Below are 14,069 nucleotides of genomic sequence, written 5' to 3' on the forward strand. Positions count from 1 at the left end.
AGAAATTTTGACAGCAGGGATTGACTCATGCCCCGCCTTTCACGTGCCTTAGTCGCTGACCTTCCACCAGCAAACGATCCGTGCTTGCGGTCTCTGCCGGGGCGGTTCAGCTCCACGCGGCTCCTGCTTTGATAGGTATTCCTTATTAAGGTTGTGCCTCTTCGGATGACGCAAAAACAGGCCTTCCGATGCCACAATCTAGCTAAGGTCAGGCATTACCTTTTAGAACACCGCCACACCCACCAAGCCGTACCAGGGATGGACCCCACGATGATGATGGCTTGATCGATCACACCCAGCGTTCCTGAACAAAAAGAAGCGACCGAAGCACAATTGCCCGTACCGAGAAGATTGAGGTCAACTACAAACGAGCGTGCGAAACCCCTCTTGATGATGTCCTTGGGCGGCACATTATAATCTACCTATTCGCTTTGCTGCATCGCATTCGCCTCGCACCCTCTTTTTGCGCCCAAATCGATGGACTGGGACAGGCCCGAATGCAATAACTACCACATACCAATGACAACAAGATAACAATGGAAAACCTCAACATCTCCGATGCCCCTCCCCAGGGGCCCCAGCCCGTCCTCGGCGGCCGCGCGCCGCCTCCCCAACAGACCCCTCAGCTCCCGCCTCAGATGTTCACCACTGCGGCGCAGCTGCTGGACATGACCGACAGTATGGGAAATACCACGGCAGCCTCGGCCGCATGAGTGCTGCGGTACTCTTCGCGACACCAAACGCTAACCTTCCGTCAGAGAAGCTCATGGTTGCACTGCGCGACGGGCGCAAACTGATCGGCGTCCTTCGTAGCTGGGACCAATTCGGTATGCCAACGGCAAACCCCCAAACACCTCCTAAAGCTGTACATTCAAAAAGGCTGACGTTGGAGCTCTTCTCCTCCCCTTTGCTCAGCCAATCTCGTTCTTCAAGACACCGTCGAGCGCGTCTACGCCCACCCGGACCCGGAAGCCAACCCGCCCCGCGAAGGTGGCCTCTTTGCGGACATCAAGCGCGGCATCTTCCTTGTCCGCGGCGAGAACGTGCTCCTCCTGGGCGAGATCGACCTCGACAAGGACGACGACCCACCCGTGGGCTACGAGCCGGGCGACCTTAAGCTTGTTCAAGGCCTGGCAAACGAGAGAAAGGAGAAGGAGAAGGCGCGTGACAAGGGGCGGATCAAGAAGCTCAGCACGCTGGGCTTCGAAGGCGAGAACATGGGCGAGGTCTTGCTCTGATTCTCTCTAGTTCATGTTCCTAAACACCCTCCCTCCCCCCTTTATGATGAAATTTCTGCGCGGGAAAACCTGACCACCAGGACAACAACTCAGCTTATGGTTTCATTTCACTCTCCAGATGACTCACGAATGCACGCCGAATGAGAATGGGGTCTGGGTCGGGTTCGAGCTGGGAAAGGAAGTCATACCCCGAGGCCCTGACGTGGTCTACGTGGTTGCCGGGTGATACAACACACCGGCAGTGCACTTCGTCCTTCCGACGCCGCAGTGGAAGGCTGGTAGGATGCTTGAGCAGAATATTGTGAAATGCTCGTCATCCAGGGTCCGGTCACTACGACCGACGCCAGCAGAATAAAGTTTAAAGCGTTTTACAAATTACCTGGCAAATGCTTGAAGTTGTGCGTCGTGTTCTACTCATTTGCTCTCTCTAGCAACTAACCATTCCGCGCTCATTCGAATGAATGTTCATTTTACAAAGTCGATAGGCAAGTCTATATCTTCATACATTATCCCCTCGACTCACAGTTATTTGTTCTTATTTACAACCCAGGAACGAAGCCCTCAACTACAACATCCCACTCGCTAGAGAAGTGAGACCCCTCCTCGCCATCCCACCCCCCAGCCATCATTGCTACGGCCAGCAGCAAGCTGCTCGAGCTCGGGAAGTACGGCGTCGGCACCCTCGTCCCGCCGACGGGGTACCCCGCGTCGTCGAACTGGAACGTCGGGTGGAGGAGATAGTCGACGGCGCGGTTCGCGTCGCCCAGGCGGAGGCTATTCATCGCAAGCATGGGGAAATCCCAGCCAAATGACTCGTCGAGATCCCACAGCGCCCAGATACGGGCGGCGGTCTCCTCGAGCACCGTGCGGTTCAACGGCGGGCCCGAGGCCGGCGGCGGGAGGAGGCCAAAGATACCGGCCATGGCCGGGTGGTCTTGCACCGTTGTCGTGTTGGCGGTCCACATGTCGGGGATGCCTTGGTAGACGGGGTACGTGCCGTCGATGACGGGTAAGGGGGCGAGGTTGTCTCTGACGGTGATCCAGGCTTCTGGGACGGAGCTGTTTTGGCGGGATTTCCAAGATATGGCGACGTCGAAGCCGAAGCGCCAGTATGCGAGCTCAAAGGTCGGGTTGACGGTGGCATTGGGGTTCGTGTTCTCCGAGACGGGGTACATGGGCGGGCCTAGGTCGTAGATGCCCGTCGTCTCGTTGAGGAAGGCGTACGAGGCCATGAAGTCCGCCGTCGCGGTGAGGACGTCGTCCCAGTCGGCGAGGGTCTGCGGGGTGGGCGCGTGGCGGTAGGCGAGCTCGGCAAAGTACATTGGGTGTGGCTGCTGCCAGATGAGGAGGGTGTTAATCTCACCGGGGGCGTCGATGGCGGAAGGGTCCGTCATCTTGCCCCAGCGGGCGCCGGCGTAGCCTTGGGTCCTGGCGCGGGCGAGGGAGGAGGGGAGGAGGTGGGTGTAGGTTCGAGGGAGGGAGCGGGCGAGGAGGGCGTGGTTGTTCCAGCGGGCGAATTGGAGGGTGTGCCAGAGGATCATTTCCATCTTTGAGACTGTGTGAGCTGGGCGTGGTCATATATCAGGGAGTTTGAAGGATGTGACTTACATGGAACTTGCCAAACCAACCATTATTCACGAGACCGGATTCTATGTCCCACGTCAGCACTCTTCTCGGGCGAAAGAAAGTTGATAGGGGGTTTGAATTGTTCACTTACCTTGTGGAGGGTAGTCTGATGCCGAGTTCACAGCCACCAGATACTGAGACTGGATTATCCTGCGCTGAAGCTCGGTTGCGTTGGCATCTGGAGTCCCCGTCAGGTCTACAAAGGCTCCATTGTTCCAATACGACGGCCACCATTCCCGCGAAGCCGCCACGACGCCGTCAAACTCGGCGACGGATGCGGGTGCAGACGGCGCAAAGTTGGCCGTGAATCGCAGCGTATCCGTCCCACTGGGTGAAAGCACGTATCGATGGCTCCCGTCGGTCGGTGTCTTGATAGCACCACTACCGCCGGTGGCAACATCCCACTCGAGTGACAGGTCGTACTGCGTCGTGGTCAGGTCATGATGGATCGTGGCCTTGTTGGTGTCTCCTCCGTTAGGGGTCGACAGGGACGTCTTGTGCAGGTCCGTCTGATTGAAGACACCTACGAACGGGGCGCTGAACTTGTCATTTGTCGGGTAGGGAAAATCAAAGAAGACGGATAAAGCGCCGGAAGAGAGGAGAGCGGATTCTACCGACACGGCGACGCTGTCCGAGGATGGGTCAGCCCACGTCTCGACTTTGACGGTGTGGTTCTTATATGTGAAGCTGGAACGGATGACGCCCGTCCACATGTCGAGGGTCTGTTCCTTGTTGCCAAGCATGTCCTCCGTGACTGTCGTATTGCCGTCGTCGGAAAAGGAGAAGCCGATGGTGCCCAGATTTATGCGGTGCGGGTTCTCGCGGAGCCAGTCTGCGATGTCGTTGTTTGAGGGGTTAGCCATGTTGTACTGTACAAGTCGGCCGTGGGTCCACCATTCCGTGCCGTGGTAGTCTATCGTGAAGAGAGTCAGTACATGCTTTCTGAACTGAATACTTCTGACGCCTCTCGGCTATGTCTACTAACCCTCGATTTGAGTCTGATTAGGCGTTGTGGGCAAGCTGAAGTTGTGCCATCCCCATGTCGACATCGTCGCAAAGGGGCTGAAGGTCTGGATACCCGTGATGTCGGCACCAAAGGCGAAGTTGCCGTTGCCCACCTGTAGCGGCGTCTCAGGGGAGCTAGCATTACGGCGAGGGTTGAAGGCTTGGACGACCGTTTGCCTGTCGATTCTGGCCTCGATGAGGCTGCAGAGCAGCGGGAGGAGATGTACAGCACGCATGCCTGGACTGCCTTCTCTCAATTACACAAAGTATTAGCACTGCATGGAGGAAGCAGAGCCAATATTGATGCCCATAGCATCAAACCCCGGATTTCGGATTACGCGGGGAACCGGGCTACTTTTATTTTATCCCTGGAGATCTGCGGTCCGGTCATGACGACGCTTGAGGCCGGGTCCTCCCCCCTTATGGTCATGTGTGAAGTTTGACGGACATGAACCATGGACACAAAGACTCACCTTTCGGTGTGGTTTGCACCGAAGGCACCAAAGCCATGCTATGGGTAGGCCCTGGGGAACGATGAGGGGAAAGAGATGAACTACGAATGCGGGGATGACATGGTCTCCACTTTGGAATTGAGGCTATTGAAAACCCAGGCCGGCAGAAGTCCTCGTGGAGGATTGAGTTTGTCTGCGGAGAAAACGACAGGGATGCCTACATTTGGCTGACCTGATTGAATTACAGTTGAAGGTTTCCAGATGCCCTGGGGCTGGAAGTTGAAGACTCACGGCATCGAAGACAACCAACAAGAATCGGATCTCGTCGTCCGCAAATGCAAAATGCCGTAATTCTGGGTCTTGGCTCCGGGAATTAGGAGCCCCGCCCGATGTCATCCGGCTGTCCGTCACTGGGGGAAGCGGGATAGGCCCCGGGTCTCAGCCACACTCAGTAGGGGTGCACTGTGGCTGATGTACCCACCAGCCAGGCTCCTGCAGCCCAGCAACCGCACCGATTGGGCAAGCGCATAAACACCACTATCCCTTCAATGCAGTAGGGGGGACCCTTTCACAGGCACCTTACCTCGTGTCACCCAAACAGCCAGCACAGCGCACCGTGGATCCAATAACATCTTGATTTGACATTTCACATCCAGACATACCTCTCCCGGTCGCGCAAACAGGATACGAGCATCGAGTCGACATCTTTGAACGTCATTTGACTATCTGGTATGTCACAACATCAATGACATCTTTCTGCGACTGCCCTTTGGATTTCAATTGTTCCATTACCCCGCTAACCACTGGAATGAGTAGCCTTCGACGACAACATTAAACATCGAACCTCCTTTCGCGCGCATTTCGATAATAAACGCCGCCCATCATGGACAGGGTCGCGGGCCTCACAGTGTCAGTACCACACCCAACATCGCATCTATGATGTCCCTTTTGCAATACATCAGTGTCCGGACGGGCTTGCTGGCGGGAATAACACCGCTGCCGCCCCCGGTACCGCCAGCTGTGCCCGATCCTCCTCCACGAAATTATGGTGGTAGTCTCGTCAATCGAGACGTGACTGTCATTCAGACTCCCGAACCGCAGATTCCTGAACCAGTATTGACAACTGCTGACGATGATTACGAGGACGGCAGTAACCAGAAGGCGGCTAGGAACCAATTTCGGGCGCGTACTGTCAAGGGAGCCAACAATGGCGTTGCACTGCGACAGTATGCCGAGGCTACACTCGGAGGCGGCAGCCTGCGCAAGGTTGTGAAGTTGCCTGAAGGCGAAGACGAGAATGAGTGGTTGGCAGTCAATAGTGAGTATTATCCCGGGGAATTGGGAGGTGGAGCAAAGGAAACGGCACGACTGACACACCTCAAATGCAGTGGTCGACTTTTACAACCAGATCAACCTCCTCTACGGCGCTATCACCGAATTCTGCTCGCCTCAGTCATGCCCCGAAATGAAGGCAACCGACGAATTCGAGTATTTGTGGCAGGACAGTGAGAACTACAAGAGGCCGACTAAGATGGCCGCGCCGGACTACATTGAGCACTTGATGGCCTGGGTACAGCGTCATATTGATGACGAGCAGATCCTGCCGAGCAGAATTGGTGTGTATTACTTTGACACGCTCAATGGGAGATTATTTCTAACATGGACCATTAGGTGTTGCCTTCCCCAAATCATTCCCCTCAACAGTGCGGCAGATCTTCAAGCGCATGTATCGCGTTTATGCCCACGTCTACTGCCACCACTATGCAGTCATCAGAGAGCTTGGACTGGAGCCCCACCTCAACACGAGTTTCAAGCAGTACGTTCTGTTTGTCGACGAGCACAAGTTGGCTAGTGGCAAGGACTTTTATGGTCCTCTCAACGACCTCGCGGAGAAGATGATTGAGAGCGACTGAGACAGGACAGACGAGCCTTTCGAGAGTTTGAATGCATGCATTGTCTAGGCGTTGGGGAAATACGGATGACACGCTGGTTGGCAAGGTAATAAGGAAGGTCTGATAATTGGCGCGTTGGGCTTTGACACTGCTGAGCCTGTGGACACGAGGCATTGAAGCGGTTATTGTGATATCACTGTAGACTACAAACTGGGTAACGGGTAGTAGGGCTTTGGGTTGAGAATTCGAGAATTGAGAATGACCAAATCGCTGTGCATTCTCGAGTATCCTGGGCACACTTCATGGAGTTCCATCAGTCGTGAGACTACAAGTGATTTGCTTCGTCCCATTGCACCAGAATTGGCTCCAAAGAGTGGAGCTTGGGCCTGCCTCTCGAGTCTCTTGGCAGTAACAACGAGCACCTCCGATTTCCACCGACCCGAGCCCTCGACCCGCTTACCTAAGTTAATGCCTTACCACTCAACCAGCAAGCGACCGTAACGTCCCAAGGCATCAACATCCTAAATTGCCGAAGTTCAAACCTCAACCTCGAAAACCGACGCAAGCTACCACTACTGCGTCTCGTTCGAATCCAGCCATCCCTTCCTCCCGCCCGTCTCCCATCTTCAATTGAACTCCACCACCCACCACAACCGGAACCTCTCTTTCGCCCGACATGTTCTCGAGACAGGCTGTTCGTACCCTCCGAGCGGCGGCTCCCGCTTCGCGCCTCGTCGCCCGCGCCCCGGCCGTCCGCACCTACGCCGCTGCCGCCGCGACCGAGGCCGTCAAGCCCCCCGTCGCCGTCTTTGGCCTCGACGGCACCTACGCCACTGCCCTGGTACGCACCTGTCCCTGTCGTTACACTGGTTATTCCCTGGACGGAGGGTTATTCAATTGGATCAATTGGTTGGGGGAGGATGTTGTTGATTGAGAGGATTGATGGGGAATGAGGGAGCTTCCCGGAAGGAATTTGGGGCATCGAGGGAAAATTACAACCGAGATGGGAAAAATCATTCAAGATCTCTCACAGACGGCTAACTTTGCCCGACCACAGTACACCGCCGCCTCCAAGACCTCCTCGCTGGACCCCACGGCCAAGGCTCTGGCCACCCTCGACGCCATCTTCGCCAAGGACCCCAAGCTGACCACCGTCCTCGCCGCGCCCACGCTGACCCCCGAGGACAAGTCCGCCATCGTCGCCGAGCTCACCAAGCAGGCCGGCGCCGGCTCCCAGGAGACCGTCAAGAACTTCCTCGCCGCCCTCGCCGAGAACAACCGCCTCGGTCTCCTCCCCGGCATCACCCAGAAGTTTGCCGAGATCATGAGCGCCGCCCGCGGCGAGGTTGAGCTCACCGTCACCAGCGCCACTGTAGGTTTTCTTTCTCTCATTTGAGGCTTGAATGGAGGGATATGTGCGGTTCGCCTTTGAGAGATTTGAAGGCGGACCCGGAATACCTACACAACGGTGGTATCTTGAAAGTTGCAACTTGCAACGAGGGAATTTTGCACATGCACTTAGGGACGTCATTGAACACAGGCCACTGACACCCATGCTCAGCAACTCGACAACAAGACTCTCAACCGCCTCGAGAGCTCCATCGCCAAGTCCTCCTACGTCGGCCAGGGCAAGAAGCTCAAGGTCACCAACAACGTACGTTTTATCGCCTTACCCTCATCTCCGAGCCGTCCCTCCGAGACCACCTCGGTCTGGGACAGTGGTGTCAGAGCCATTCCAAAGTGAAGAGCCGCCTGTGTGTGACTGACACCCCCTTTCCACTAGGTCAACCCCGATATCGTCGGAGGCCTCATTGTCGAGATTGGCGACCGGACCATCGACCTCAGCGTCTCTGGCAAGATTGCCAAGCTCAACAAGCTTCTCACTGATACTTTGTAAAAACACACACAAAATCTTCCATCATACTAGCATGAAGAAATCCTAATCCTCTTTCTCCCCACACCGGACCAAACCTCACCCTTATTTTCTCTTTGTGTGCGTGTGTGTCTATCTTGTAAACTTGACTGGGCGGGGGTTTAGTGGGAAGGAGGAGGAGGAGGAGGGAGAGGGTCCGGCTCTTACCACGTGTAACGACAAAATCCACGTGAAACAAAAAACTGGATTGGATCTTGGAAGAGATGATGTTGGCCACTTTCCCCCCCGGGGCGAGAGGACATTGGGGAGAAGCCCGAATGAGACGAAAGCTGTGCATAGTTCTGTCTACAATAGAAGCATTCACGGAACCCCTTTTCTACAACAAACACTACTAATCTTTCGTAAAAGCTACCCTATGCACCCCTCTTTTTCACACACAAGCCAGAAAGAGCGAACGATGCACCAGCTGTTGGTATTCGCTCTCCCCACGAGCCTGCCACTGTTACGCCGGCTCGTCTAACGTTGATCATCACCTTCCGAGACGAATCCAATCCCAATTGACATCTGCTGATTCTATGTGACATGTAAGACGGGCATGAATGCAGGTTGTTCATACTCATTCTTGAAATGAGTAATGCCAGGTAGTGAGCGATGGAGGTTTGAGGCTCTCTTACTAGCTTTGAAGAATCAAACTCGAATGGAATCTGCACCTTCCGAAATGTAAACAAGCATGGCCCAAAAAAGCGACCAGCACATAATATCCGAAAGCATGATCTTGTATGGGTTCCCGTGCTGGTAGAAGCTCACTCTTTCGATACTATCGTAGTTCTGCATGAGAATCCGGACAAACGTGAGCCCTCCCTGGGCAAGCCAAAAGTCCTTGGCCGGCCGCGTTCGACTCTGTAGCACATCGAGGCCATACACGCACGACCTTGAGATTTCTCTGCCACGAACTTCAGCTCAGCAAGCCACAATTCCTGTTCCCTTCTACGCTGGAGCCCCGCCGGTAAATGGCTGATAGATTGAAGAAAAGATATGTGGCACGCTTTAAGCCGATGTACATATGAACGCCTGAGGGGGATGGTTCTCACTGCGGACCCCTGAAACTTCTTGGAACCCCAATCTACGTATATTAACCCTAGGAACCTCTACCTCTGCAGTCTAACAGTCCTGTATATGGCTCTATGTGCATCGATGGCAGTTTTTGGTTTCTCATCATGCTCACTACACAAGGAAACTCCATGGATGCACTCGTACTCTTCTTTTTACCGTCTACATCCAGATGCACTTGCACCTGTCCGCCCCTCGACCATTTGACGTTTCCTGATCACCAGAGGGAAGCTCTAGGCACCAGCCTCATATTCGTTGTCAGTTCCACCCGGGTGCTCTTTGTCCTCCTTGAACCTCTCCAGCTGATCCGAGATGTAGCGATGCATGTGTGCGTCGGCTTCGGACTTCTCTCTCATCCTCTGTCGAAGCTTCTCTGGGTCATCCAACGTGGCCGAGTTGCTCAGTGAGTCGTCGCCATTAGTCTCGTCAAAGTCGCTCCTTGCACCGATGGATCTCGCCGTTGATGATCTACGCATCCGCGGCTTGCCACCAGGACCGGGGGTCATTGAGCCACGGCGATCAGTGCCGCGGGCAAAGATATCATCAAAGTAGTGAGACATGCCCGCCGAGGGAGTGCGGGGAGTATGAGGCAGACGGCAGTTGATACTGTGCAGTCTTGTTAGCATACATTTTCAAATGTCCTGGATCAAAGATAATCTTACCCAGTATCGTGGATCATGCGAGCCATCAAACCAGTCCAACCACACTGGTGGGTAGCGCCAAGTCCACGGCCACTGTCGCCGTCGAAGAACTCGTAGAACCAGAGGTAGTCCTTCCAGTAGGGGTCAAAGTCCAGAAGGTCGTTTCCGGAGTTGATGCTACGTCGACCCTCGTCGTTGCGCGTCATCAGGTGCTGCAGACGATGCTGGATCTCCTCGGAAACGTGGCCCAAATGCATGTAGTCGCCACTGCCTGTGGGACACTCGACTTGGAACTCGTGTCCGTAGAACAAGAAGAATCTCTGAAGAGACTCAACCAGAAGGAAGTTGACACACAACCAAATAGGGCCTCTCCAGTTGCTGTTGCCACCAAACAGACCGCTGTCAGAGTCACCAGGAACGTAGCCGACGGAGAAAGTCTGGCCATTAACCTCCATTGAAAAGGGGTTCTCCTTGTGGTACTTGGATAGGGAGCGAATTCCATGTTCGCTGAAGAATTCGTCCTCGTCAAGCATGCGGTAAAGAATCTTCTCGAGCCTGTCCTTGCTTACAATGGACAAGAGGATACGGTTACCCTTTCCACGCTTGGCAATACTGGCCATGTTTCGCTCGGCCAAATCGCAGCGGTTCTCCATGAACCAATCAACCCTCTTTTTGAATGAGGGCAGCTTGTTGATTAGCTCGGGTTCGAGAGTTAGAGTCGCGTAAAGCGGAATCAATCCAACAAGAGAACGGACGGGAAGCTGCTGGATCCAGGGGCCACCCCATGAGATGGCATCGTAGTAGAAACCATCCTCGTCGTTCCAGAGCGACTTCTCATCCTTTTGGCCAGTCCTGAAGGTCATGGCGTCACTGATGAAGATGAAGTGCTCAAAGAACTTGGAAGCGATATCCTCGTATGTGCGTCGATGCTTTGCAAGTTCAAGAGCAATGTTGAGCATGCTGAGACAGTAGAAGGCCATCCATCCGGTACTGTCGGCCTGCTCCAAAGAGCCACCGGTAGGGAGAGGCTCAGAGCGGTTGAAGAGACCAATGTTGTCGAGACCGAGGAAGCCTCCCTCGAAAACGTTCTTGCCTTCGGCGTCCTTTCGGTTAACCCACCAGGTGAAGTTCAACAACAGCTTCTGGAAAACTCTCTCGAGGAAGTCCAGATCCTGTCGTCCGTAGAGCTTGCGCTCAATCTTGAAAACTCGGAACGTGGCCCAGGCATGAACGGGGGGGTTCACATCGCCAAAGTTCCACTCGTATCTACACGGCATCAGTACCAGTCTAACTGGGTTCTTCGGGAAGTAACTTACGCTGGCAGCTGGCCGTTGGGATGGCAGTACCATTCTCTGGTGAAAAGATCAAGCTGCTTCTTGGCGAAGTCTGGATCCATCATCGCCAGTGTGATACAGTGGAAAGCACTGTCCCACGCCGCAAAGAAGGGATATTCCCAAGAGTCGGGCATAGACAGAATGTCGTCACAGTGCATGTGTTTCCACTGAGAGTTGCGAATGTCTTTTCTGCTCGGGGGCGGAGGGGGTTGTGTCGGGTCACCATTCGCCCATTGGTCCCAAATGAATAGGTAATGCTGCTTAGTCCACATCATTCCGGAGAAGGCTTGACGCTGAATGTTGCGCAGATCGTCTGCCATGGGGAGGGGGCTGAGGCGGTAGTAGAAGTCGTCGGCCTCAGCGATCCTGAGATCGACCAGGTCATCAAAGTCGCCTTCGTCGAAGTAGGTCTGGTTCTTCTTGGAGAAGCGGAAACGGACGACAGCGCACTCGCCGGGAGGAACACCACCATCCTCATTGAAGCTGAACCAGGCGGCGCACTTGGTGCCCTTCTGTGCTGGGTTGACGGCCCCTTTTTCCTTCTCGCAAATGTGACGATGGAAGGCATCCTTGACGTATGGAGTCTTGTTGTCCTGCTCATACAACAGCTCATAGTTGGTGTCGTTGTCGGTAAACAACATCTGGGGTATTACGTCCTCGCCGCTGGTACCAACACCGGGAGAAGGTGACATCAGGAAGTAACGGTCCCCGAGCTTGTGATGCTTGGACTTGGCCAGACCCTCGCCGATGTTCTCGATGGACGGCTTCTTGTCCTCAGGCTCCCGGCCCCAGGCCCAGGTGTTACGGAACCACATTTGCGGCACAATGTGAAGTGGTGCCGGATCGGGACCTCTGTTCCATGCGGTAACACGGAACAAGATCTCCTCGGGGTCGTCCGTCTCCTTTGCCGTTTCGATGAAAATATCCCAGTACCTATCTTCGTCGAAGATGCCTGTGTCAACGATCTGGTACTCCTTGTCTTCCTTGCCTCTGCGTGCGTTTTCTTCCAATAGGTCCTTGTAAGGGAACTTCTTCTGCGGGTACTTGTAGAGGAATTTCATGTAGGAATGCTGCGGGCGGTTTGTCAGTACGAGCAGTTGGGGACTAGCTCTTTTCAACTTACTGTCTAAATTGTCTATTAGCCATTGACTTACGAATATCATAGGAACCTTGAGCTACTTACGGGGGTATTGTCAACGTGGAAGTGAGCTTCCTTGACGCTCTCACCATGGTTACCCTGGGGGTTTGAGAGACCAAACAATCTCTCCTTGAGGAAATCACTGTCAAATTATCAGCCATTAGTACGAAGCATAAGTAGCCGACGAGCGTTTGACTAACTCTTCCTCGTTCCAGAAAGAAAAACCAATGTTTTGGAAGCCGTGAGTATCAGAAACACCGGCAATTCCATCCTCACCCCATCTGTAGGCTCGGGATCGTGCGTGGTCGTGGGTAAAGTCTGGGGCATGCTGTCAGCGGGTTGCGACTGGAGCTCGTGGGGAATGGCGGGGTGTGCTCACGACTCCACGCGTCTCCGTCGGGACTGTAATCCTCTCGCACTACGACACAGCTTCGATTAGATCATGTTTGTTTCGTTGATGGAGGGACCGTCAGCAGCAGCACCAACTGCAGCAGCAATGGTAGCAGCTGGGGCTGACTCTGAAGCTGGAGCTTTAGCTGCCACTCACCGGTGGCCCATTGACGTTCGGCAACGTAAGGGCCCCATTTCTTCCAGTACTTCTCGCGCCTGCGGTCTTCCTTGAGACGCTTCTCCTCCTCTGTGAGGTACTCGTGACCGTCGAAGACAACCATGGTGGGCGAATGGACACCTCGTAGCGTTGGGGAGACAGAGGACGCCCTTCACAACAGCGGAGGCAGCGTCGTTGAGGGTTGAGGGATTTCCAGGGCGTAGAATTGGGAGCGAGTTGTGGGCTTGTGGCGAGAAAAGGAAGAGAGGGTGTAGGTTCGGCGGGACAAAGTGCAGGCTTAGGATGGAGGTGGTGACCTTTAGTAAGAACCAGAGACCCCAGCCAGCAATGCTACCGAGAACAGCACGAGCAGAGCACGTCACGTATCACGATAACCTCAGCGACAGGCGGTCAGTTTCGATCACACCTGGTCGTCGAGCTAGCTCAACAAGGGGAGGAAGGTCGAGACTCTCGAGGTTGCAGAATGCAAGATTGCGTAGAGGGCCGGGAGGTAAGGTAGGTAGGTAGGTAGGTAGGTAGGTAGGTAATAGCGTATGTGCGTCTTATTTGGAGGGGGAAGACTCGAGAGAGACGAGAAAAATAAATTAGAAATGCGGCTACTAGTATGTATGTGCCTCACTGCCCTGGGTGATAGGATGTGCCAGCAGGGAACCGACGTGTTGGGAAAGACGCGGGCAATGGCGGGAGCTCTGGTCCGAAAAGAATGAGATAGCGCCTCAGCATCTTCAGGTACCAGGTAGGAAACCAACCAACCAAGGGCCGCGATAACAAAGCTGCCTTTTGCCCAACCGACGACAATAAGTCGAGCGAGGTAGGCACTTGATAGCCAAAGTGCAGTGCGGAGTGTCAGCGGAGGTAACAGCGAACAAGCAGCTGCGACACGAGTAAGCAGAAAACTTCCATGGTTCAGGTCTGGAGAGTACTCCGTAGCTCACAGCCCGCGGCAGTAGCAGCCGCGAGCAAGCAGCTGCAGCACACCGGGGGCAGGCATCCAAGGTTGAGGGGGTGACGGCCGCGGGGCATTCGAGCCATGCTATTTTGTTTGCCCATCTGGAATGACCGCCATACGACCGACCTACGTCTACGTACCTCGCACTAGAAATTTTGTGCCATTTTACCTGTGGCTTCTGCCAACCTTGAATGCCTGCGTTCCCCAGTGGCCCCCCATTCGTCTCCGCACTCCGCAAGACAC

The 14,069-nt window shown here is 54.6% G+C and overlaps 5 protein-coding genes across 5 annotated transcripts; 3 read left to right on the top strand and 2 right to left on the bottom strand.

Moving 5' to 3' along the window:
* Positions 1–536: 536 nt before the first annotated feature.
* Positions 537–1,238, top strand: BDZ83DRAFT_749383 (LSM domain-containing protein; the record flags this gene model as incomplete). The annotated part of the gene is made up of 3 exons (XM_060513761.1): positions 537–678; positions 759–827; positions 916–1,238. 3 exons carry the CDS (start codon positions 537–539, stop codon positions 1,236–1,238), a joined length of 534 nt encoding a protein of 177 aa, XP_060368147.1.
* Positions 1,239–1,777: 539 nt separating this feature from the next.
* On the bottom strand, positions 1,778–4,105 carry BDZ83DRAFT_717240 (Six-hairpin glycosidase-like protein; the record flags this gene model as incomplete). Its single annotated transcript, XM_060511925.1, has 5 exons — positions 1,778–2,092; positions 2,330–2,785; positions 2,847–2,887; positions 2,956–3,777; positions 3,850–4,105. The coding sequence occupies 5 exons, from the start codon at positions 4,103–4,105 to the stop codon at positions 1,778–1,780; spliced, it is 1,890 nt and encodes a 629-aa protein (XP_060368148.1).
* Positions 4,106–5,257: 1,152 nt separating this feature from the next.
* On the top strand, positions 5,258–6,234 carry BDZ83DRAFT_571063 (Mob1/phocein family protein; the record flags this gene model as incomplete). Its single annotated transcript, XM_060504372.1, has 3 exons — positions 5,258–5,639; positions 5,710–5,937; positions 5,993–6,234. The coding sequence occupies 3 exons, from the start codon at positions 5,258–5,260 to the stop codon at positions 6,232–6,234; spliced, it is 852 nt and encodes a 283-aa protein (XP_060368149.1).
* A 499-nt stretch (positions 6,235–6,733) lies between these two features.
* Positions 6,734–8,468, top strand: BDZ83DRAFT_610161 (ATP synthase F1). The gene is made up of 4 exons (XM_060507576.1): positions 6,734–7,054; positions 7,271–7,585; positions 7,775–7,867; positions 7,997–8,468. Exons 1-4 carry the CDS (start codon positions 6,890–6,892, stop codon positions 8,108–8,110), a joined length of 687 nt encoding a protein of 228 aa, XP_060368150.1. The 5' UTR covers positions 6,734–6,889; the 3' UTR covers positions 8,111–8,468.
* Positions 8,469–8,980: 512 nt separating this feature from the next.
* Positions 8,981–13,403, bottom strand: BDZ83DRAFT_610168 (family 63 glycoside hydrolase). Its single transcript, XM_060507577.1, has 8 exons — positions 12,857–13,403; positions 12,689–12,727; positions 12,510–12,627; positions 12,355–12,451; positions 12,304–12,306; positions 11,154–12,241; positions 9,859–11,103; positions 8,981–9,802 (listed from the first exon to the last, which is right to left on the bottom strand). Exons 1-8 carry the CDS (start codon positions 12,978–12,980, stop codon positions 9,430–9,432), a joined length of 3,087 nt encoding a protein of 1,028 aa, XP_060368151.1. The 5' UTR covers positions 12,981–13,403; the 3' UTR covers positions 8,981–9,429.
* Between the last annotated feature and the right edge of the window lie 666 nt (positions 13,404–14,069).

The sequence above is a fragment of the Colletotrichum acutatum genome, assembly GCF_030867785.1.
Source record: "Colletotrichum acutatum strain CBS 112980 chromosome Unknown BDZ83scaffold_19, whole genome shotgun sequence".
NCBI classification, from domain to species: domain Eukaryota; kingdom Fungi; phylum Ascomycota; class Sordariomycetes; order Glomerellales; family Glomerellaceae; genus Colletotrichum; species Colletotrichum acutatum.